Source organism: Pleurodeles waltl, chromosome 1_1, assembly GCF_031143425.1.
Source record: "Pleurodeles waltl isolate 20211129_DDA chromosome 1_1, aPleWal1.hap1.20221129, whole genome shotgun sequence".
Taxonomy (NCBI): Eukaryota; Metazoa; Chordata; class Amphibia; order Caudata; family Salamandridae; genus Pleurodeles; species Pleurodeles waltl.
The window spans coordinates 824,756,065-824,781,480 of NC_090436.1; the positions used below are offsets into that span (position 1 = coordinate 824,756,065).

Consider the following 25,416-nt stretch of genomic DNA (forward strand, 5'->3'; position numbering starts at 1 on the left):
AATCGTGTGTATTTTTTCCAGCAAAAAAGGAAATGTTTACCTTCTTTCATACCTTATCAGAAGCTTCTATTGTGAAAAAACCATTGAGTAGCTTGTGTATTGTGTAACTTTGTCTAGCACATTAAGTGCCTGCAGCCATTGGTTACAGGCAGCGAAAATGTGAAATCATTTAAAAAAAAAAAATCTGGATTCTGTTACACTGCACTAGGGAGTGTTTTTTATGATACCAAGTTTCTAATATCGACCTATAAAAATATCTACTCCACATTATCCACTTCCACTATATCTGTAAGATAAGCAGAAGTGGAGTTGAGAATAGTGAATCTATTCTTCCATAAATCATTTTAATTTAACAATATAGTGATAGCTAATAATATTGAGCTGACATGTTTTACAGGTCGATACTATGAACACAATACTACCCACTAGAAACAATGTATCTATATAGTACACATTGCTGATCCAAAAATATGTGAAATAGAACAAAATGTCCGATAGTTATGTCTTTTCACCCTGATATAAATTGTACTAATAATTCCCAATGTAGACCAAAAGGTAGTCCAGCTTTAAAATCCTTTTTGGATCGGTAACAGAACAATCTGAGTTGTTGAGACCGTGTAAACAAGTGATCCAGGTTTGTTTGAGCAGTATACCACAAAGTGGCACCATTTGCGCTTCCCAAATTCAGATATTCCCCTTTACATTTTGCTGCCTCCCATGTTTTTTGGGTGTAGTGGGGTGAATGTTTAAGCCTGACTTGAACCTACGTCAGTCTGGTGTCTTTGTATAACGCGGTTGGTGGGTTCCCATGTGTCATGAGGGAACTAGGAAGGATGCTGCATGCTATACCCTCTCACATCTAGAAAGGGATTTCTGTACTTTTCTCCTTCACTCTGAGGTTAAGAACCCTATTTTCCATCGCATTGCTTCACCAATGTGGAAGATTGCAAGTGTATATCCATTTATTCTTTGTGTGGCAGAGAAATGTGGCTGGCAATTCCTGACTTATCTGTGAACTCAAACAAGGAAAAGGTTGCCTTTGGTACGGCTCTATAGTTCCTGTTGCAACCCCAGTGACTACCACTGCGGATAGACATGCTGGAGCAGCACCTAGGAGTGCTTGGTTGGAATTAAAAGTTACTGTGATTCTTTGAGTGGGCCTAGGCTCTGGGACATGCTGTGGACTGAGAGATGCGCACTTAATCAGCAGTGCTCATTTATCTTAAATGGGCCCAACTCTTGGCGACATATCCCTCTAACTGTGCCGGTTGTGGTGCTGAACGTGCTGCCGTAGACCCACCTTTTTTTTTTTCCCCCCGTTAGCAGTCTAGCCTTACCAGTCAATGTCTTACTGAGGATTCTTCATTCTAATTTGAATGTATTCTTACTCCTTCCATAAAAAGATTGACATTTCACAAATATATTCATATTATCTTCCCTACTTATTCCAATAGATGCTCTTCCTCTGTCACCCTAGAGCTTTCATACATCTTCACCTTATACTACTACGATCTCATTTTGAAAGCCACACCTTCAGACTATTCAGTTCATGGAGTTTGTTAGACTTTTCATCCTTGGTGTGGTCTCCCTTAACTTTTTGCCTCTGTTCCCCAGGTTGTTGATGCGTGCTGGACTCTGATTTTGCTGTTTTTGTTACTCTGGGCACTTTACCACTGCTAACCAGTGCTAACGTGCTAGTGCTCCTATACAAAATATGCATGTAATTGGCTTATCCATGATTGGGATATTTGATTTACTAGTAATTCACTAGTAAAGTGCACTAGAGGTTCCAGGGCCTATACATCAAATGCTACTAGTGGGCCTGCAGCACTGGTTGTGCCACCCACATAAGTAGCCCTGTAATCAAGTCTCGGACCTGCCACTGCAGTGTCTGTGTGTGCAATTTAAACGGTAAATTCGACTTGGCAAATGTACCCGCTTGCCAGGCTTAAACCTTCCCTTTTCTTACATGTAAGACACCCCTAAGGTAGGCCGTAGGTAGCCCCAGGGACAGGGTGCAGTGTATGGTTAAGGTATAGTAATGTGTTTTATATGTCCTGACAGTAAAATACTGCTAAATTCGTTTTTCACTGTTGTAAGGCCTGTCACTCTCATAGGTTAACAAGGTGGATACCTTTAAATATGATTAAAGTGTAGATTCCCTTTGGGAGCGGATGGATATGTGGAGTTTAGGGTCTCGGAGCTCACAATTTAAAAATACATCTTTTAGTAAAGTTGATTTTGAGATTGTGCGTTTGAAAATGCCAATTTTAGAAAGTGAGCATTTTCTTGTTTATACCATTTCTGTGACTGGCTGTTTGTGGATTCCCTGTCTGGGTCAGTTTGACAGTTGGGCTGGTTGCATCTCTCACTAGACAGTGACACAAAGGGAGCTGGGGTGTAGCCTGTATATCCTGATGATCCATCTGTGCTAAGAGGGAGAGGAGGAGTGGTCACTCACACCTGAAAGGGCTGTGCCTGTCCTCACACAATGCAGACTCCAACCCTCTGGTGCTTGTCTAGGGCCTGGCCTGGGGAAGGCAGGATTTCACAATCAAAAGAGACTTTGCTTTGAAGTAAGCCTACTTCAAAGGATAAATTGGGTATAAGAAGAGCACCCAAACCACAGACTTTAGAACACTTCTGGAAACCAAGAGGAACCTCTGCTTGGAGAAGAACTGAAGAGCTGAGCTGCCCTGCCTGTAACTGTGCTTTGTGGAGCTATCCTGCAGTTGCTGCTATGCCTGTGCTAGAGGACAAAGACTGGACTTTGTGTTGCCTTCCTTCTTGTGAAGATCTCCCAGGGCTTGATTTAGAGCTTGCCTCCTGTTCTTTGAAGTCTCAGGGACAGCAAAGACTTCTCTCTGCCAGCACCTAGAGTCTCCGGAGAGACTCATACTCTGCCAAGTGGTGCCCATCCAGTTCCTGGGACCCTGAAAGAAGAAGCTGGCAGCCCAAGAGTTAGAAATCCACACACAGAACGCCGTGCGGGGAAAAGATCGATGCGCCGCCAGCTTTGCGGCTCCAAATCTACACTCGCCTGCAACACGACCAGAAGGTAGATGCACGGAGCTGGGGAAACGATGCGCAGCATCGCTGACGGAGGCTGGTGAGATTGCAACCCGCGCTGTGCGGTTTTCGGATCATTGTGCGGCTAGATTTCCGACGCAAACACCGCTGGGCATGTAAAAATGACACAAGGCCTGCCCGGACCCGAAAGTTCTGACTGGATCGACACATCGCTCTCCTGCAGAGAGAAGAAACGGCGCACGCCGTCCCGACTAAAGGAGAAACGACGCAAGGTCTCACTCGTGAGTGAAATCGACACATCGCAAGCCCTTTTTGACACACATTCGCGCATGCTGGGTTATTTTTGATGCACCCTAAGGTACATTTTATTGCTAACAGTGTTAGTGTGTGTTTAAAATTACATGAAGACTTTTTGCATTTTTTTGTGATAACTTGACTTGTGTATTGTGGATTTTTGTCATTTTGGTCTTGTTTTCTTTAGATAAATATTTTCTATTTTTCTAAACATGTGTTGTGTCATTTTGTAGTGTTTTCATTAAGTTACTGTGTGGGTTGGTACAAATTCTTTACACCTAGCACTCTGAAGTTAAGCCTACTGCTCGTGCCAAGCTACCAAGAGGGTAAGCAGGGATTAGCTGAGGGTGATTCTCTTTTACCCTGACTAGAGTGAGGGTATTTGCTTGGACAGGGGGTAACCTTACTGCCAACCAAAGACCCCATTTCTAACAGAGTTCGCATAACGATGCAATGGCATAACAAGCCAGGCCTTCATGTAGCATTAAACAGGTTCTCACACAACCTTCAACAGACCCTTTCACCACCTTCAACAGACCCTTGTATAGGCACTATAAGATATTTGCATAGCCTCAGTGGGCTATTGTGCCACCACCAAATGCGACTCATACTATCTCCAAAAGGTCCCTTGTATACGTTCTCTCTCTTTCCTAACTGTCCTTTACTTCTTCCGTTTTTGTCTAACCAGTTTAGAGTGATCCAAGAGTGTTACAAGGACCCAAAATAATAATTTTATTTGGGGTGTAGGAAGGTATGATTCGATCCCTGAATTTTCTAGTTGTTTGGAGCTAATGGCAGTCACACTTCATCGGTCCCTTTCACAGTGACTGGTACTACCGAGGGCACAGAGAAAAAACAGGGTTGTGTGTTCCATATGAGGAAGAACCTCATCATCCCTTTGGAGAGATGAAGGACCTATTCCCATACACATTGTGGTTGCTAACAAGGTTATTTATACCTTTATATTGTAAAAACAAACTATTTGAATGACTCCACACTATTGTGCTTAGAGAAAACAAGCAAAAGCACTCAATCTCAATGGCAGCTAAAACAAACCCTGGCAAAGCCAATATGCATGGGCTTAATATGCTTACACATGCAGCACTGGCACTTTAGAGCAAGGCACACAGGAGTGGATCAACAGGAGTGGACTGGAAAGGTAATAGTTGTGAAGTGGACAATCATGCAATTCTGAGTAAGCACTTGATTGCACATGAAAGGATACACTCAGACAGCTAACAGCATTAGGTGAGAGATGAATGCTCTACTGAGGTGGATTGACAAGGTCTCAAGCCAGTAGCTGAAAGATAGGCAACTTTTAGAAAGCTGCCACTCTGTGTTCTGCTTGTCCAGCAGTCTCACAAAGGCATGCAAAGACAAACAGCTTTCTGACTGTAAGGGGAGACACGTGAATGACTCCCAGGCTCAGGAACAAAGGCAGTGCCTCAGCAGTGAGGTGTCACCTCCTCTGCCACGATGGCCACTCAGGGAAGAGGTGGGAGGGGTTTAACCCAGAGGTGCACTTCAAAGGGGAAGCTGCCTTTTATGTGCTGCCTGGCCCAACACCCCTGAGCAGGATGCCTTTTGTTTCTGTAGACAGAATGGAGACAGAGCCAGAGAGGGGAAACTCTACTCAAAAACGGTTTTACAGTGAGTATGTTGCATTCAGGTAGCCATACCTATATGGTGGGCTTCCGAGGAAGGGTTGTACCATCTTGAATGGGGCATTCTGGGATAGCCAGATGCCACACACCACAGGAATGTCATCAAAAGTGGGAGGGGACCCAGAAGCCCATTGGCAAATGACCATGGGGTCCCCTCAGGGCACTTTCCTGGGATAAATATGGCATCCCTGACACGTTGACCCTTAATTTTTGTTGGACTTGGAAGGAGGACGAGAAGACCACCACGTTGGAAGCGCACAAAGGACTGTGACACTGGAGTGACTACACCTGCTGCACTTTGAGCTAGCGGAGTTTGGATCCAGTTCTGCTTGAATGGCTCGGGGGGAGGGTAGAAAGCTGGTTCCCGGCCCCAGTCCGAAGCTGTCCAAGGGTCAGCTGGCTGACCTCTCAGAACAGCATCGGGGACATTAAAGCTGAAAGAGCCCAAATTTCACCTCTGGTAGCCACCACAGATGTTTTGCTGCTATCGGATGCTGGCTACCCCAAAGGACAATTCGGGGACAGCCAAAATGTGCACCTTGGTCTGCTGGACCTGTGGGTATTGGTTGTGACCGGATTCATTGACCAAGCGGGACCTTTGCTTCCACCAAAGATTTGTACCCTGAAGATTTGCACTGTTGCAAAAGCGCAAGGTCTGCATCTGCAACCCTTGGAACCCTGCATAGAGGACTTTGCCGGACTCTGAGATCCATGGACAGGGTTCCCCCACTTACCTTTGGACCAAAGACTCAACTGGACTTCACACCTGTTGATTGCAGAGCATCAGGAACATCATTGAGCATCTTTAGCATGGTGCTGTTAAATGCTTTACACACTGTTCCTTTGTTAAGCCTTACTGCTCCCAGCTACCTACGGTTGAGCTAACGGCTAAGTAAAGATACCTGAATAGACCCAAGTACTGCTCACAGCTACCTACGGTTGAGCTAACGGTTAAGTAGACATACCTGACTAGACCCAAGACGGTATTGGCAAATGTTCTGCACGATAGGGCTTCCCAGGCATACCATATTATTCACCCACATCCTCACATTGGTGCCTAACTATACCAGACAACTAATAAGTTGGTAGCTGACCGAACGTTTTTGCCAAGTCAAGAAATAAAAATTTGGCCAAGTTCTGACTTTTTGAAGTCACCTGCTTCCTAGAAGGAGTCCAAGGAGTTGCAGAAAGTTTTCGTAGAGTTAAGTAAATGTACCTGACTGAACCCAAGACGGTAATTGTGTGTGTACTGCACAGTAGAGCTTCCCAGCCATGCCATATAGTACACCCAAATCCTCACAGCTACCATAACAAATGTATTTTTATATTTATACTTTTAGAAGAAGAAAATATATATTTCCATCACTCTGACTAAAGCTGAAGCAACGATGACTCATGATAGACTGAAATTGAATGGAGAAAAAAAGTGAGATTTTACTACCCTATGTCTTGTCTCTTTTTTTAGCAATTTCCTTTTTTGTTCCAAGAATTAGGAAAACTTCCCACAACTGTAGACGGTGTTAAAAACCTTAGGGTCAAGTTCGACACAGGGTTGACCCTTGTACCTCCAAATTATAGCTGAGATTAATGTTTAATAAATGTGAATGTTCTGAATAAAACCGTGAACCTTTTTTTCTTATCTCATAAGGGGGCAAATTATGAATACTTTCTTTCCTTTCACCTGGACTGTTGCAATGCTCTCCATCTCATCTTACCGGACTCCTATTGCTGTGCCTTACAACTGGCCCAAAACATGGAAGTCAGTTTGGCTTACAAGGTTGTGAAGATGGGAACATGTGACCCCAGACTCATAAAGCATAACGTTTAAGTGATTTTGTTGTGAATAAAATCGTATCATCTAATATCAGCAAATGCATTACTTCATGTTTCATATTGGCCTTCAAAAGGAGCTTAGATCAGGTTCTTTTACGAGTTCCAAAACAGAGGAGAGCCATACTATAGGTCTTTTCCTTTTTGGTGGCTGTAGCCCCCCATTGGAACTTTCTTTCTCTTGCTCTGCGTAGCGAGCCTTACCTCATGAAATTTGGCAAAGGATTTACTGTTACAAAAAGTAGCTTTTGAGCTAGATCCCTGTGCCCTCACATGGATGAGTGCTTTATGAAACCCTTAAATTTAACACATTAGTAAGAAGGCAGTTCCCTTGAATGGTGTAATACCAGAAGAGAGAGTCCCAAACAGATTTGTGGATGTCCAAAGGCAGAGAGTGGCCCAAGAGTTAAGGGAACGTCAGTACTTTAAGAAGGATTGAATGGCTAAGCAAGAAGTAACCCAGATGATTTCAGTTTTCAGATGCTCCTTCCACTGAGGGATTATTTAGCCAGAGTCCTACAAAACCGTGGCTTCTCTAATAAATATGGCTACCATTTACTTGAAAGAAAAACTGCCCCCCCACCCCCAAGCCCCTTTAACTCAATCAGCCCACTTATTCATAAGAAGGTGCAGTTGGGCCCATCCATCGGAGATGGGGTACAGTGTCTTGTGCCTAGGACCAGATTGTTTGCAGTTTTTTATTTCAGCAGATGCAGGCGCTTAATTTGTCTGTAGCCATGTTGAGATGATTTTGTAATACACAGTAATTTCCAGACACATAATGAGACTCTGGCTTATTCATTCTTCTAGCACACATCCATGTGGGGCTCTTCTAACAAACCTGTTTCCCGGAACTATTCAGCATTGGATATCATTCCACAAATGAGAAATCTTAGGGGCCAGGGCTGCCCTCCAGATTCTGCTTTATTTTATTTTTGTGGTGGTTCTTTCGTTATTTTTTTATCTCTTTTTAGTACGTTCATTTTTTTTTTTTTTTTTTTAAACATTTGCGAAGATGCCTTGCAGTTATGGTTCTAAATACTGAACCATATTCAGCTCTTGAAAATCTGGATTAGTGCAAGCTTTTATACAAAGCAGAACATGATGGCTGCAAACCTAAGTGCATTGTTTCCATCCCGTCAAATAGGAGGGTAAGAGGCTAAAGATGCTGTGAGACTTTCAAGTAGGAGGTCAGACTGGCATCAGCAGATAGACCCTAATTTTGAAGCCATTGGCACTCTACTGATACAGAGGAAGACTTTGGTGTCCAGCATGCTTCAGCAGCGGATCATAAGACCTGCCCTGTACACCCCCAAAACGAAAGGGGGTTTGAAAACATTTTTTTTTTGGGGGGGTGGGGAGGTGTTGGGCACTTCTCATACAGTGTTAGTGAGGCATTGGTTACCTTGGGGAGCTGCCATAATACCTTTGCAAATGCCAACTTCTCCTTCCATTCATTCATTTGCAAGAGTTCACATTTCCTCAACGTCTCATAGGTGTTCTACTTATACCTTGTGAAATCCTGAACTCCCCAGGAGATCTTGGGGCTCGATAGACAAAAGGATTTTTGCAGTCACAAAATCTGCAATTTACAAAATCAATGGCTGTGCTACCTCAAAATAACTTTCTTAAATGTATGAAATTCATGTTGGGAGTCTGAGAAGCCTTTTCGACTTGCAAAATGGGTTCTGCATTTCACTCCAAATGGTAATTAGGAGGGGTTGTGAAAGGGATATCCACTCCGATTGTGATCACAGTGACGTGTTTTGTTTTTTTTAACACAAATCAGAATGGAAATGCAGGAATGGAGGTCTGCTGGCTGTTAGAAGCCACCATCTCTGCTTTTGCAGCCAACCAAAGGGGATCGCCTAATCGCAATGCAGTCCCTTTGCAAATTGCATATCCACACTTACAAACCAGTCGGTGAGCAATTGGCCCATACTGGTTGAGAATGAGTGCTAGTACATTGAGCCTCAGAGTGAATTTTTTTTGTGCATTCAGTTGGAAACAAACTCCTTTCTGACCACCTGTTCTAGTTTGTGAAATTAGATTTCGACAAAAACATTTTATATTTCACTTCAATTATTTTATGTTTTAGAACTCAAACAAGGTCCACATAAAATCCTAACATATGACAGCATTGCTACAACAATTTACACACAAAATCAAATTGAACAAATGTTAAGAAACATACAAGGATTACAATTCCATAAAGTGTTTTACATTGTTTATTGCCAACATGCAATTATAGAATACAGTACTCCAATAAAACTTGCAAAAACCAGAACCAAAACCATTTTATATTTGTCAATGTACTTTTTTTTTTTTATTCGACAATTATGTTTTTGAGAATTGACTGTACCTTGAAATCATTTTACATTGCTAACTACTTAGCTTCAGTGAGGGCGTTTTGTAACACAGAAGTGCCTAGAGAGCAAAATCTGCGTTAGTGCATTGTTGGGAGCGTTCCTGTTCTTGTAAGATAGAGTGCACCATTAATTTGATGAATAATACATGGTTTTGGAAAATGCCCACGGCTTTGCCTACTTCCTATTTGCCAGAATGTGAAAAGGCATTGTGCTCATACAATACAGAGCTGTGCCTTTAATGTGCAGATTTCAATAATTGTACATAGAGGTAAGGCACGTTTATGAGCTAGGATGCCTACCCCTTCTTGCTACATTGTTTGATCTACCATATTTGTGTTCTAAACAGATATTGGCCTTGTTGAAATCTCTTCATACAAAGTTTGATCAGCATATGGGGTAGTATTTGCGATTTCAGTCTGCAAAACACCATGTTGCTAATTGTTTTTTTAGATATGAGCTGTTGCTACAATGATTTAAAATGTAATAGGTATTGGCTCCACCCAAATGGTTTTTTTTTTATTCTTTCACCGCCTGCCATTGACGGTTTTATGCATCATTCCGCCTTTATGGACTTCTTGCATTTTACGAGACTAGTTTTCATTGCAAAAGTACTCTGAAAACATAACATTATTTTTTCTGTCTCATTGATGCATTGTATACAAGTAATCATTTATTTTGTTATGTGTTTCTAATGCAGCTGGATTTTTAATGATTTAGTTAAGACACAAAATGCAATGACTTGGTGTTTTTCTGTGCTATTTTTTTTTTTTTTTTTACACCACTAAAACTGTCCAAATATAATTCCGATAAGCCAAGTGTCCCGTATTAAAACTCTTAAATGTTGGCAACTATGCATTCGAGGTCCCCATTTACGGGCAGGTCTGAGGCGGGAGGCAAGAAAACGACTTTAATTGCTTGCTCTTTGGCGTGCCGGGTGAGATTTGAATCTGTATCAGCTATTATGTAAACATTTTATTTTTAAAAGAGGAAAGTGCCAAGATTCTCACAATGGAGAGGATTGCCCCATGGGATCTGTCCCTGTGCAGAGTTTGTTTGTACTAAGTGTAGTCAAGTCCCGCGACCCTCGGGGTACAGTGCACTCCTCTGTGCTCGGGGCTACGGCGGGCTAGAACCAACTGTCCCAAATGGGGGTACCAGTGAAAGCCACTGCAAGAAAACTCCCATGGCGGGCAGTTTGTTAACGCTCAGCATGTCTTGGCTCTTAAATATGGTGTCACTCCCTGCCTTGCATCTGCCGTTAGGGATACTAAGTGATACTGAGCACAGGGCGTTCCCATTTTAGAGCTGCTCCCCCCCTCTTTCGAGGCGGATGGAGGCGGCCGCTGATGGGAAGCTTCGTCGCTGTCCGGCCGGAGCTGTCAGGAGCCGCCGGGGGGCGATGCGGCCAGACTGAGGAGGAGGGAGCCGGCTGCCCGTTGCCCGTCCTCACTGCTAGCTCCGGCCCCGGGCCTCTCGCTTGTGTAAAGTGCGCCGGGAGGCACCAACATGCCGGTCCAACGAAGCGGAGGGCCCCGATCACTGCTCAGGGTAAGTGTCGCTCTTGTTTGGGAGGCGGAGGGGATCTGCCGGCCGTCGTGATACTAACAAGTGTTCTCGCGCTGCCACGAAACTTGCAGTGCAGGGCTGACTGCCCCGGCACAGTGCAGCGGCCCGTGAGGAGCTCTCTGCTGTAGGATGAAAACTGTGATATTCAGAAAGTAAGACGGCTCCTGCGAAACTTCTGTGGAGCCACCTAGCTGAATTGCAAAGTACCCTACCGTGGCGGCGTCCGCATGCGGGTATTTTTAAATAATTGCTTGAGTAACACTGAACTCGCCCGTTGTATACCTGCATGCCTGACTGCGCCCTTTATCTTCACCAGGTCGAGCTAATGCGCCCTTTATTTAGTTCTATAAGAATGGCCACCGACCTGCCATTTTATGCTGAGCGCCGAGTAATTCTACAGGTCATTGGTGAACGTGCACTCCTTTCTCTCCGGCCCTTCGCCTGTATTTCTGAAAGAAAAAAAAATCCTCTCGCATCCTTATTACTTCCTTTACTATAGTCCGTAAAGTTAGGACTTTCTGGCGCTTGACCTTGAAACTTACGGATGGTGCCGTTTATTCAGCTCCTGAGACCCAAGGTCTTTGGGGAGTTCACGGGGCCCCTGCTGGGGGTGGGGGGCTCCTTGTGTGTGTGAACACTTGTGAGACCCACAACCGGCCTTAGGCCGCGTTTGCCATCGATTTGACGTTTAGTGCGTTGTCGTACATTTGACGTACGCTCGTGTGTTCATACAGGAAAGACCTGTCGCCGAGGAGGCGCCGATAAGGTTGCATTTTGACTCGGAATGTGTAGAGACTGTCGAGCCGACAACGGACCTGCTCAGTTGTTTAACTGAGCATGCTTTTGCAGTTTAACCTATTCAGTACTGTCCCTTCTAAGCAGGGCCTGTGCAGTACCAATTAAGTGTATATACACTGACACGTCTCACTTATGCGTTCTTTTATTGATTTCTATTATATCACATTTTCCATATAGATTATACGTTTCTGGACCACACACCTGTCTTAATTTGGTATATTGCTCTTAAACTTCAAAGACATTTTACCATGTTTTGTTTATGGTTATTCATTCACTCTCTCATGGCGCGCACATGCATCCAGCGGAACCAGCATATTAGTAGACCTGCAGTTTACATGTGACAACAAAGTGGGATCATTATCCAGAGCTGACCTCTGAACGGTCGTAAATGTACCTGAAATGTAGCGCAAACAACGAGCGCTCCAGTAAATATACATTCTTTTAGATATGAAGTATTAATCAGCGTGACACCCATCAGTTTCCATAACTCCCAGTTAAAGGGAAGAGTTAACTGAATGCAGTATTTTTCTGTCAGAACAGTTGTAAGTCAGATAAAATAGTTGTAAATCAGATAGAACAGGTAAAGTTTTATTCCCGTGGAAGGGCAACGCAACGTTTGGGGGTCGGGCAGAGTGGAGAAGGAGCTGCCGCCCATGTGGACCCAGCTGCGTCGCAGGCACTTGTGGCGGGTGTAAAGAACTACATTGTTCCCACATCGCTCACCTTGGAAACGGCACGATGAGCTTTCGTGTCTTGTCCTAAAAGTAGTTAAAAAAAAAAAAATAACATAATTCGGCAGCGCCCCCTCTCTCCAAACACCACCACCTGCAGTGTCATGAGGGCCCCGAGTCTTCTATACCTCAGATATTCACTGACTTTGGGCTGTGCCCCCCCCCGCTCCGACAGGGCATTATGCCATTGAGAAGCCCCTTTATTTAATCTGCTGCATTTACCATGCGTTTGTTATTGAAGAGAAGCACCAGAAACAAAAGAAGCCGAAGAACCGCAAAACGCGACGGTGCTGTGTTTTTAATTGACGTGTTTTTTCCTGCAGATCGCATCCCTTTTCCGCATAACCTAAAGCATCTCCAGGCTTCAGTCTGTGTATTTTACATACTGATGTATGCAGCGGCGTAACTTGGTCAGTTAGATTGGGGGGAGTGAGCGTCACATTTGACAATCACTCTGGCGTATACTGTTAAATTACATTATACTACAAGCAGGGTGCCAGAGGGGGCTTAAGGGGCAGTGGAAAGGGAGAGGACTACCGATTGGTACATGAACTAGAGAGAAAACACAATATTGTGTTAAATAACAAACATTTGTGAGGGCTTTCAAAACGGAGAGAACATGAGTGTTTGCGTGTTTCTCCGTGTACGTGAAAACATCCGACAGCCTCATCACCATACGAGACTGAAAGCACCTGTACTCTGTTGGTGGGGCCTTGTAACACATCAAACGCCCCCTGAAGCTACGTCCACGGAAGCATGTGCTAATCTCACACTCTCTGAAATTGTGCCTAGATTTTGTAACTCACTCATAACTGATCACCTGCACTACAGCTTCAATGCATTAGGAACCATTGCTACTTCCCGGTCTGATCTCACCGCACTCTCAGCCAGTTTGTGCTAATAGGGCCCTCTATGTGCTCCCTGTGCAGTCCCGCACACAATCTCCGCTTCCCCACTCACTTTGCAAACTCCCCTTCGAAGGGTGAGCCATGTGCATTCTTTCCCATTCCTCACTCCACGCCACCCCCATCCTTGTATCTCTTACTTACCCGGACCTCTCACCACCGTCACATCCCCAGTCCAGGCATCCTACGTCCGAATAACCATTTTAACCCTAGGTTACTAAATCACTCTCCCTGCAACTACATCTGCCCTACATATGTTTGCTTCTTGCCAGCGACTACCCCCTGTTCATGGCAGCGTGTAGCCCGCAGTTTAGTAGATATCTTTGCTGTCATATTTTTTTTTTACCCTTTCTCATGTCTCCGAAATCCTTGAATGACTAGAAATCAACAGTCTTGTCGTCTCCCTTTCTAACAGTAATAGCTGTAAACTGCTGCAGTCAGTCCTATACTTCACTGAGACAACGCTCATCCACACCTCAAACTTCTGCACCACATCCCCACCACAACCATTTGTCTTCCTTCCTTTTGTCTTTGGCACCTGCCTTATTTAATGCAGATGGTTTTCCACAGTTAGCCACGTCTGCGCTGGGCATCCCATGAACTGAATGTATCCGGGTTACTCCTTGCTTAGCCATTCAGTCCTTCTTAGTGTGTTGGCGTTCCCTTAACTCTGGGGCCACCCTCTGCCTTTGGACATCCACAAGTCTGTCTGGGGCTCTCTCTTCTGGCATTACACCATTTCACTAATGCAAACATTCAGTTTGGGATATTGTCACCTCTTTTTATCCCAGGCCAACCAGTCACCTAAACCAAGCTGCACAAGAAGGTCGCCAAAGCCACCTCACCTCCTCATCCGCACCAATTGCCTTTCTGTTGTTGGACAGGGATTGTTCTGCATCTCCTAATGCCAAGCATTGTCGAATAGGATTCATCCACGGCTGTTCAACCTGAGCAATCTTAACCTTTCTTGCTACCGTCCAGTTCCATCTTAAAATTATTGTGCTCTCTGACAGACACGTTTGAGGGAAGGAACTTTGATAGGGCCCTTTCCTGCCTAGTCACAAGACTTTGGAACTAGATAATAAAATCCAAAAGAACCCTATCCATCATCTTACCTTCTGAAAAAGTCTTAAAATGCTCCTTTTCAGACTTTTTCCTATTGTAATTCATTTCCACTTACTAGATTGTCTACAGCTGTTCTGACTCCCCTAGAATACTGTGGAAAGTTAGTTAATGTTGCACGATGTTCTTTTGTAATTGAATTATGTGTAAAGCTCCCCACTGCCCTGTGAATAGGTTTGTTCTCTTAAAATATTGTAAATAAAGTAAATAAATAGGTATGTTGTTCTGCTGTCATCAACTTAACTGCTACTTCCACCCATTCCCTCCTATTCCGATACCTGAGATCCGTTCCCATCTCTTATTGTTTGTAGCTTAGATGCTCATCCGCATTCTATTCCTGAGCTAACTTTCTGGTTGTTATTGACCACGCATGGATCACACTGATACTGAAGAAAATCTTCAACTAAACCACCGTGTGAGAAATCGCAGTCAGACTGCAGCATCTTGTTAAGCTTCTCTGTTTGCAAAGGGAGAGTGTTGAAGAAGCAGCTTCCAGGAGAGCATAGCATGTCTTTTGTCAGCTGCACATATCCCTGTTGGTGCTTCAGGTTGTGGTGGAGGTCCTTCCAGTGACTCTAACCACCTGATCTTGAATATCTGCAAAAACAACAGGTGATGGACGGAATGCAGAGCAAATCAAACATTTACCCCTAGTCACAGATCTGGGTTTAATCCATCAGTTCTTTTGCTTGTCATGCCAATCCAGTTTGGACCCAGCCATATGCAAATCAGTCTTGACCCTGTTCCCATGGGAACAGTCCAGCTCAAAGTTCATTTGTCGCCCCTCGTGGGAAGGGTATGCCCAGGCGTGAGTCCTGTGCTCTCTACGCCACTGGATTAAAGCTAGCCTAGCTGATGAAGGGTGATACCCTGAAACCGGTCCTAGGATGCTTCCGATGGGGAACAGGGTCAAGACTGATTTGCATATGGCTGGGTCCAAACTGGGGTGGGGTGGTGAGCAAAAAAACGATGGATTAAACCCAGATCTTTGTGGCTGTGGTTGAATGTTTGCATTGTTAAGCATTCCGGCCATCATCCTTTTTTTTTTTTTTTGCATTGATCTTGAATATCAGCCTCCGAGGTCATTCAGGCTAAAAAAAAACAAAGGTCAGAGCAGCAGGATGATGGGTTAGTCCAGGATTTACTAGAGGAGCTGCCTTGGATGTTGACCCACCTCAGGAGACTCTAGAGAATGAATGCCAGGGGAGTCGCCAGCCACCCTTCTTTGTGCACTCCATGGAGTCTCTTGGTTTGCAGTGAATGCCGTGGGGATGGGTTTAGACAATGTCAAATGGGGCAGCATTTCAGGAGGTTTAGATGAAGCTTGAGCTACTGAATTTATGGCCCTGCAGTTTTAGTGAGTGGGCATTCTGGTGCTGGGGGAAGGTGGAGGGGGTAATTCCCCTGCTTAGTCCTACCTTCCCTGCTCAAATTCATCCCTCTTGGTTTATGACACCGACCCCTTGTCTTCATGTTCCTAAATATGGAGTCATCTCGGATCCTCTTTATGCCTCCCATTGAATGATCAACGTACTCATCACCCTTGCCTGCTGCCTGTTTGGACAGTCCCTGATGTACACATAGACCAGCACAGGAACATCAGCAGTCACTTGACCTTTGAATTTGGCAAGGAGGTGGTATCAACCGTGAGGCAGACGGGTGCGGTTGTGAGTGATGGCCTCGGAAAAGCATCCAAAGATGCTCCATACACCTCTGCGGAATGCAGTCAATCATAATGCCTCCTGGCTTAAACTCGCCTCCCTCAGTCATTTCATCTGATACGTTCCCTGGAAAAGGAGTTTACCTCTATCAGAGCCAACAGTGGATCACTTCCAAAACATTGCAGTAGTTGAAACAGGCGAAGAAGTAAACTGCTTGCCTTCCCTTTTGTTGCCTCTCTCCTTCCCACTCCTTGCCTTCCTGTTTGCTGTTGCTTACTTTCTTTTCTCCCTACTTTCCTTTTCTTTTCGGCACCTTCCGCTCTCCTATACTTCTTTTTTCTTGTCCAACACTTTCCTTTCCATTTTTCCATCATGTATTCCTTTCTCGCGCTTTTCCTGTCAACAACCTTCATCCATTTGTGCTGTCCCACCCTTCCCAGTCCGTCTCGCACTCTTCCTTTGTCGCCTGTCCTCCTAGGTTACTTCATAGTACAGACATACACACGTCTCAGAGTCTGTATCCGAAATATTGACCTAGTATTCACTAGTTCTATTTAATTGCCTTCAAGTTCTTGCTCATGCCAAAAAAATCCTTGTTTTTTTGTTCATGTGGCCCTTCTGGGCCAGACACTCAACTTGGACAACATGGACGCTGATTTTAAAGAATTCAACATTTGGCAAAGTTTGGCATGCAGATGCACAATGCAGCTCCCAAATCTTTCCAGAAGAGATGGTGGTGTTTTCTCTTCCGCCAGTGAATGAAGTTTCTCAGTTTATGACAAGGACTACCACACCTAAAGTATGTATATTTGTAGTAGCTTCTCACGCCAAGAATCAGTGTGATGCCTTTGTGGGTACTTTTGGACGGACGGACACACACACACACACACACACACACACACACACACACACACTCACTCACTCACTCACTCACTCACTCAATTTTCCGATCAGTATATTTTGACCCATAGCCAGGTAGGTGGTGGGGAGGGGTTTTCTCAAACCTTTCATCAGAACAATCCAACCCTTTCAAGTGGAGGAAGGAGTAAATCGGTGCCCATGATGGGAATTTGGAGGGCAGCAACCCAGGCATTGGTGGGTGATAGAAGGGGCGTTTTACCTTGTAAGGGTTAGTAAGTGCTATATAAATGCAATGTAAACTATGAGAAAATATTTTTACTTTGGAGACAAAAAAGTGTTTCAGAGGCACTTGAACTGCAGCGTTGCATTTCTGCATGTGTACATAAACATTGTGTACATTAATTATGCCAGTGGTTCCCAACCTTTTGACTTCTGTGGACCCCCTCTTTATCATTACTGGAACCTGGGTACCCCCCACTGAATCATTATTGGAATCCAGGGACACCCCCCGTGAGTCATTACTGAAAGTTGGGGACCTAATCTGTTAATATTTAATTTTCTAAGCAGTCATGGACCCCCTGAGGAGGCTTTGCGGACCCCCGAGGGTCCCCAGACCACTGGTTGGGAACCACTGAGTTGTACCTCATCTTGTTTGACTGGCCGTAAAACAGAATACCAGGAGTGGCCCTGGGACCCTGCATCTGCTGCAGCTTCCCAGGCATTCGCTTCTACTCCTTTGTTAGTTCTAAAAACAGATGTACAATTATCCTCAGATGGAGGAAACTAATGTGAATACATTGTCGACTTTTTGTGATTATTGGGCCTTAGTCCAAATACTGTGTGTGGAAAGCACATGCCCTTTGAGTTCCAAGTGGGCCACGCTGGCAAAAGCAGTGTGCGCTTTATTGATGATGACAAAAATAACTTAATGGGTCATTGGAAGTGGTCCAGTCATGCACTGCAACAGCAGTTTTCAGTCAATGTTTGTTGAAGTATGTGAGAATTTGTGGAAAGCGCTGTTGTTGAGGATGCGCTTTACTTGTTCACAGCAAGAGGGCAAAGAAGCCTGTTTTATTTTTTGGGCGGGGAAGCTTTACACCTGCTAAAAATCACCGCTTTTCAGGTGCAATTTAGGCAACACTGTTTGAACAACCCTCTTTTCGTTCTGCCACTGTGAGTGTTGCTGTCAGGGAATTTTAATGAGTCTGCGGAGTGGGGCTAATCCGAGCTGTCGGGAATGTCGTGCGTTTTTAGTTCTCCAGTGGAACTCACTTATTATTCAAGTACTTGTGGCGGGGGAGGGGAACGTTTTCGGACCCTCCGCAGCTCTGGCTTCCTCTTCCGATAAATAATCCAGATATTTTGACTGTGGAAAGTGCAGAGTTTATTCATTATTCAGGACGGATTTAAATAATATAGAAGTGTGTTCTGCGGCGCCCTGTCGCTCTGCTCCCTGTCTCATGCAGTTAAGCATCAAGCCCCCCCTTCGGGGCATCTATTTTTGGTGCCTCTGGAGCCCGCCGCGGTGAGGCCTTGCCGTTTTAGCCTCTGCACGTCACTTGGCTGTGCTGTCTGAGGCACTTGTTGAAGTAAACCGTGGGAAGCAGATTGTTGCCATTCTGCTCGGAGTGCGCCTGCGCAGGCTCCTGTTCAGAGCTCAGGGGCTCACATTACGGCCCAGTTGATTCAGAAAGAAAACATTGCTTCCACTCAGCTCTCGAAGCCAGCTCTTTTTAATTCTTAAGAACCGTGTTTTATAAGAGCTTGTTTAGTAAGAAACCTGCTTTATCTCTCGAGATGTTTGGCAAGTACAAATAAATATGCTTCTAGGTGTGCCCACCAAGACCCGTTTTTGTTGGAAGGACGTCAACGTTTTCATTAGGGCAAAGAAGTGTCGTTTTCCGTTCCTTGTTCGTTAAACAAAAGATTGTTCTGACTTGTTGAAAGTTGGTGGAGGTTTTAAGGAGGAGATCGGGAAAACCCAGGCACATTAAGCTGTGGGAATTACATGTTGTTTTACACCAAGCTTTGAAAAGTATTACTCGGATAGATAGATGGAGGTTATGTATAGTTCTTACAGATTTTTTATTGTTTCCATGTTGGATCAGCACGAGTGAGACTCGCCCCTGTAGCAGAACGCTCTACATGGTACCGGTTTGTGTGCTAGGTAACTTGTGCCAGCTAAAAGGGAGTTACCGCAGTCGAGCCTATAGAGGACTGGTGATTGAACCACAGTTTTTAAGTCGTTTGCTGGGATGAGAGACTTCATTCGTCTAAGAAATATTGGTCTCCTTTCCAAATATAGATTTTTGTTCAGAATAACACATAATGATTTGGCGCTCTCCATTATGAAATGCTGGGTTTGGAGCAGGCTAGTACAGACACGGCCTGTAGCGTGCAGTGAAAAATGTGGTTATTTTGTGGACCAGAAAATATTTTAATTAAAACCAGATATACATTTAGCACCTGTGTTACGAAAGAAGCATCGGAGACTTTGCAAAAATGTGACTGTTTTAAGTTAACCTTGATGCTCTACCGCACGTTTTGCTTCTGCCTTTATTCTTTCCCCATGATCCCCAGGACCTACCCCTAGCCACACCTATGGCCCATTCAGCTCTTGCTTGTTGCATTCTGCTCTCTTACCTCAGCTGTGCTCGCGCTCCACCTCTCACCCCCTTGCCTGCATCTTGTTGGTCTGGTGGGCCTGACGCTTGTTGGTTTCATCTTGTGACACTTGGTGTTACAATCTATCAAGGCTGGGTTTTAGAGAACCTTGAGGTTCCGTCGTCGTCCTGTTCGGATAGCTTAGCTTTCTTTCCTTAGCTTTCCACCTTAGTGGGAGGATACAGGGTAGGAAGAGGAACATAATCAAGCTTCCCATCGGAGGAAAAGCCCCAATGGGGTAAAAAACCTCAGCGTACAGGCAGGTCTGCGATCAAAGAACCTATCCGGGAGGGCTGCAGAATAAAGAACATGGAGGATTCCATTAAGCCACATGTCCTACATGGCAGCTTAACCCAGTCCTGGGTTTTCAGCCCATAACAGCTCTCTTGACGCGACTGAAAGAGCCACAATTGCAATAAAAAAGCAAAGGTCTAAGTCCTAGACTGCAGAATCCTTTTAGCGAAAAAGCCATGAATAAGTGGCAATATCTCGTACACCTTGAAGCCTGTTGACAGTTGTGCGCAGCTGTAAAGTCTTCAGGCCCTGTAGGGTCCAAGGCTCTAATTTTTATTTATTTTTTATTGAATACAACAACTTAACACATGATTATTATTGCAATATATAAAGGATACAGTCCACCTACTAAAAGATTCAGTGTCCTTATGCTGCCCGCATCAACACAACAGGTATATATGACCGTATATATTATCAGCATTGGTAGGTGCAGTGTGTTCCGAAAGGCGGGAAAGAGACAGGAAAAACAGTGCGGAGGCATTCCATTGTGTATCCATCGTGATAATTAGATTGAGAAACTCTGACAAAACTAAACCAAAACACAACATTGTGGCACGTGTGACGGCCAGAACCGACATGAACTCTAGGATACCTCGTAAGTGTGACTGTTGGTGTTTGAAGGCAGGGGTAGGTGTCTAGGGATCTATCTTGACACTCCCAGGTAGATTTGAAGAGGATAAGTCTAGAGGGCTCATGTGGTCTCTCGTCTGATTTTACTTTAGCGTCTATTTGTCAAGGTATACATGCCAGTCTGACAGTGTACGTGTGGAGTGCTGAGTGGTTTCCATATCATTCAGTGTTTGCTGCTCCACCAGCACGGCTGTTCGTAGGTGTGCCAGCCATAACTGGAATGGGGGAGGAATGGCGGATTTCCAGGACATGGCTTTCCTGCGTTTCGCCAGTACCATGGCGAGGTCTGTGTATTTATTGATAGACTTGCCCGCTGCGGCCCTCAGTTATGCCTAATAAGCAGCGTGTACCTTCCTTCTGAAGAAGAGTACCTAGAGAGTTAGTGAGAAAGCCCATGACCTCGTCCCAGTAAGAGACAATTGTTGGGCACTCTCACACCATGTGTAGGAAATCTGCTTCACGAGTAAAGCAACGAAGACTGACATCCATCCTGGATACATCCTGGATACATGTGTGCTAACCTTTTAGGAGCTTAATAAGTATGGTGCAAATAAGTAAATGTATGTATTTAAACCTGGCATTTGTTAAAATGATTTTTGCCATGCTCAGGTATTGCATCCATTGTTTGTCTGTCAGCTGGGTCTCAAGGGAGGTTTCCCAGTAAGTTTCGATTTGATTTATTGGGTGTTCTTGTTCAGAGCGTAGAGCGTTATATATATGTGTTTGATGGCTTTCCGGGCTGTCCCAAAGGGTCAAGAGAACCTGTAGTGTTAGTGAAGGTTTTGGCTCGACGTGTGTCTTTTTCTACATCACATGGAGTATTCAGGTAAGGGTGGCATATAATAAAAAGGAGCCTCCTGGGAGTCTGTAGTCATCTATCATACTGTTTAAAGTGTAGAGTATCTTATCAGTAAATAAAATCAACCCACGTCGTTGTCCCAGATGAGTCCATGCCGTCTCGTCAGAGCATGTCTACAAACCTAAGCTTTGTGGAAGTGCCCATAGGGAAAGTTCTGGAGTGTATGGGAGGCATTTATATTTTGGCAGTAATTTTTACAGGTGACATATTTATTCCAGTAAATGTTAGCAACTTTCATTAGGGCTGATCCCTTAGTACCTGGGCCATCCATAGCAGTGCCCAGTAGCCATTGCAGGACCCGATAATTGGACAGATCGCATCCCTCGTGCCCCATCTCTGTAAGATTAAGATGTGCCAACCATTGTAGTTGGGCTACAGCATAGTAGTGTTTGTAATTCGGAACACTGAGCCCACCTTTATCAAGTGGAGTATATACTTTAGTGAGCACCACCCTGCTTCGACCAGTACTCCATATCAGTGCAGTGAGAAGGGCGTGAAGATCTGTAAAGCATTGGTATCGAGAAGGCCGCACAGAAATTTTAGGACCCTGGGGAGGATGAGCATCTTAGAGATGGTGATCCTACCCATTGATGAGAGTGGGAGAGATGTCCTAAAGGGGACGTAGACTCTCACACTCCTTATAGCCCTTCCTGTATTACCCTAAGTGAGATCCAAGTTAGAATGGTACAGATGATACCTAGATATTTGATGGAATTCAACTCCCATGGGAGCGTGGTATGCAGTAGGTTTCCCCTTTGGATGTTGGTAAAGTGGGTTAAAACTTTTGCAACAAACACTGGCAAAAAGAAAAAAAACGTGTTTTGGTCTACAAAAGCACACATTGCCACCAGTGGTGTAACACCCCCTCCGCCCCCCTCTCCAGGGAGCCCCCTCAGCACAGCACATGCCCTTAGTGAGTCTGGAAGGGGGCCCTTTGTGTTCTTTGCGGGGGCTCCGGTTTCGTAATGCCACTGATTGCCACAGTAGTCTGGTACTGAACAAAACTACTTTGTGTGCCAATATACTCCTTGTGGAAGGGAAAAATGCAATTTTTCACAGTAAAGCCAGCTGATAGGTAGAGAGTGAAATAGAAGTTTAAAAAAAAACAAAATGTCTTTGTTAATGCCAGATCTAATTAGGGCCCCAATTCTGAAAAAAAGTCACAAAAGTGCACCTATGGCATGTCTTTGAATTAGTGGTTTTCATAAATTCACAACAAATTACAGAAGAAGACACGGAAATCGTACTCCTAGAAAATAATTGTGAACTGTATTTTAGCACCAGCAAATCTGCATGTGGGGGTTTATATATAAGGGTCAAGGTGTGGGCGCCTCGTTGTTTGTTTTATCACACCCAGTAGGCGTCTTGCTGAATTTGGGCCCACCCGCCCTCCCAAATTTTTGGTCAAGCTTCAGGGTGTTTTTGATCCTTTAGGTTGAATATTATTTAGCTAAGGTTTTGTTAATTTTTTTATTTGGTTGGGGTTATTGACATATAGACCCTCATTATGACCTTGGCGGGTGGCTGAAATCCGCCCGCCAAGGTCTGACCGCCAGGCGGCCGTCAATGCAGCCGCACTCCCGCCGCAGCCATCAGGAGATCCCCGCCGGCCCAGTGGGGATCTTGGCTGCAACACAGGAGCCGGCTCCAAATGGAGCTGGTGGTGTTGCGGGCGTGCAACGGGTGCAGTTGCACCCATCGCGCTTTTCACTGTCTGCATGGCAGACAGTGAAAAGCTGCACGAGGCCGTGGCAGGGGGCCCCTGCACCTCCCATGTCAGTGGTATGGGCAGTGCAGGGGCCCCGCGACTCCCCTTACTGTCAGCCTTTTCATGGCGGTTCAAACCGCCATGAAAAGGCTGGCGGTAGAGGGACTCGTAATCCCCTGGGCAGCGCTGGAAGCAGCGCTGCCCTGGCAGATTAAAACCGCTGGGACCACTGTGGTGGGAAACCGCTGGGACCACTGTGGTGGGAAACCGCTGGGACCACTGTGGTGGGAAACCGCTGGGACCACTGTGGTGGGAAACCACCGGGACCACTGTGGTGGGAAACCGCCGGGACCACTGTGGCGGGAAACCGCCGGGACCACTGTGGCGGGAAACCGCCGGGACCACTGTGGCGGGAAACCGCCGGGACCACTGGCGGGAAACCGCCGGGACCACTGTGGCGGGAAACCGCCGGGACCACTGTGGCGGGAAACCGCCGGGACCACTGTGGCGGGAAACCGCCGGGACCACTGTGGCGTTTCCCGCCGGGACCACTGTGGCGGGAAACCGCCGGTCCCGGCAGTGTGACCGCAGCGCTTTCGTCGCGGTCGTAATTACCTGTGAAGCACCTCCAGCCTGTTGGCGGTGCTTCCTCCAGAACAGCCTTGCGGTCTTTGACCGCCAGTGTTGTAATGACCCCCATAGTGTTTTCGAAGTCCATGGGCTATATATTTTTTGTGTATGGGCTGCATTATAAGTGTTTTATTAAGCTTTAATAGGACAGTTTTTTTGTTAGGGGTTATTGCATAATGTTGTTCACATGCTGCTGGTAGGCAGATCTGGATTAGGCGGGTTATTCACAGACCGGCTTTGGGGGGAAGGGTATGGATGCAAAAAGATGAGAGGTCGGGGAGTTTTGACAAGGAACAAAAGGGAGGAAAGACAAGGGTAACTACAGAAGGTGGACAGCAGGACAGATGGGTAATGAATTGGTCGGGTCAAGGTGGGGATGGGAAAGGGTTATTGATGAAGGGTAAGTTTTTTAGAGGGTGAGGGCGGGGTCTAGGAAGATATATGTATTAGAAAGGACATTTAGGGCCTTATGTATGAACACATTTTCCCATAGAAATAAAATGGGTAAAAACCTTTGATACATTTGGCCCTTTGTTTTGTAAGGCTTGAATGCCAAGGTTAATGTTTTTATATCAGACTTGTGCTATTAAAGTGGCCTTTTACCCCTTAAAAGGTGAGTTGTGGTTTGCACCCCGTTTCGCCCGATGTAATCTGCAGTGCTGCCACGTGAGCCCCTCTCCATGCTCTCTGCAAGCCCTGCTCTGAGCCAGTACCACGCTTAGGGTTAGATGGTGCAGTTTCTAGGAGCAGCCGTTAAAAATATATTTGTGGCGTGCAGAATTGCCTTCACGTTTATCTCCCCGTTTTACTCACAAAGATGTTAGTGTGAGAAGAAGCATTCGGGAACGGAGCCTGAGGGTAGGTGCTGCGCCTGACACCGATACGCACACAAATTGTTTGTGTATTGGGCATCAGGCCTACGTGATCCCATGAAGCCCTTTCTCTAGTGGAGATGGGTGACTGATAGGAAAAAGCCAGTCTTGTTCTATCCTAGTAAGTGACTGACTACGTTTTGACTGTAAACGATAGATTGCAGGAGTCTATATATAATTTTTTCTTTTTTTCACTTGGGTTTCGATTGAAGAAGTCCAATTATTTAATAGGTCCTGAAGAAGCGTCGTAGGATCCTGCTGAGACCATATCAAGACGCGAAACATGTCGACCACATATTAAGGAATTTCGGATAATTACCGACTTCCTGCTTTGAATTTTCTTGTGTGAGTGTCTGAGCATTATCTCAATTTTCACTCCCTTGCCATTCTTTTAATCTTGGCCATTTCCCAACATCAAAGAATAAATCACTTAGTGAGGGTCCTGAGCCAATCTTATCCTTTATTCCTGTACTTTCCTTCCCCACGGACCCATACTTGGCTCCGCGTCATCATCGGCAAAAACAAAAGATCTCCGGCAAAGAGCCCCCCCTTTTTAGGGGGGAGCCCGTCAGACATTGCAGCGCCGGTCTGACGAGGAGCTGTCCGATGATGAAGCATGACACCAAGTACGGTGTGTGAGGACTCTTGCTCCTGATGATCAGGACTCCTTTACTTCCTCTCCCTATTCTTTTGGAACAGTGTATCATATTTTATTATCAAGTGTGAGAAGAAGTACATTGTGCACACCCGTTTACAAATCAGTATTCAGTGTTAAGGTGCCCCAGTCAAAACGAACTACTGCTTTTAAGATGTTTTCCTACTGTTCTGTAGTTGTTACTGAGGCACAAATAGTAAGCATACGTGGTGGATGCGCGGGGGCACACACAGGACTATGGCTTGTCTATGTGTAGTACTGGCCAATTTCCAA

The 25,416-nt window shown here is 45.2% G+C and overlaps 1 protein-coding gene across 2 annotated transcripts in view; it reads left to right on the plus strand.

The window, feature by feature from the left end:
- LOC138287834 (tight junction protein ZO-2-like) overlaps positions 1 to 25,416 on the plus strand; it is a 390,358-nt gene that overhangs the window by 103,059 nt on the left and 261,883 nt on the right. The window contains exon 1 of one of the 2 annotated variants that reach the window (XM_069228726.1): positions 10,260 to 10,735. The exons of the other annotated variant lie outside the window; for it this stretch is intronic. Within the exon in view, the coding sequence (XP_069084827.1) occupies positions 10,694 to 10,735 (42 nt within the window). The 5' untranslated portion in view covers positions 10,260 to 10,693. Of the gene's footprint in view, positions 1 to 10,259; positions 10,736 to 25,416 lie in introns of those variants that run through there. 2 annotated transcript variants of the gene reach the window in all.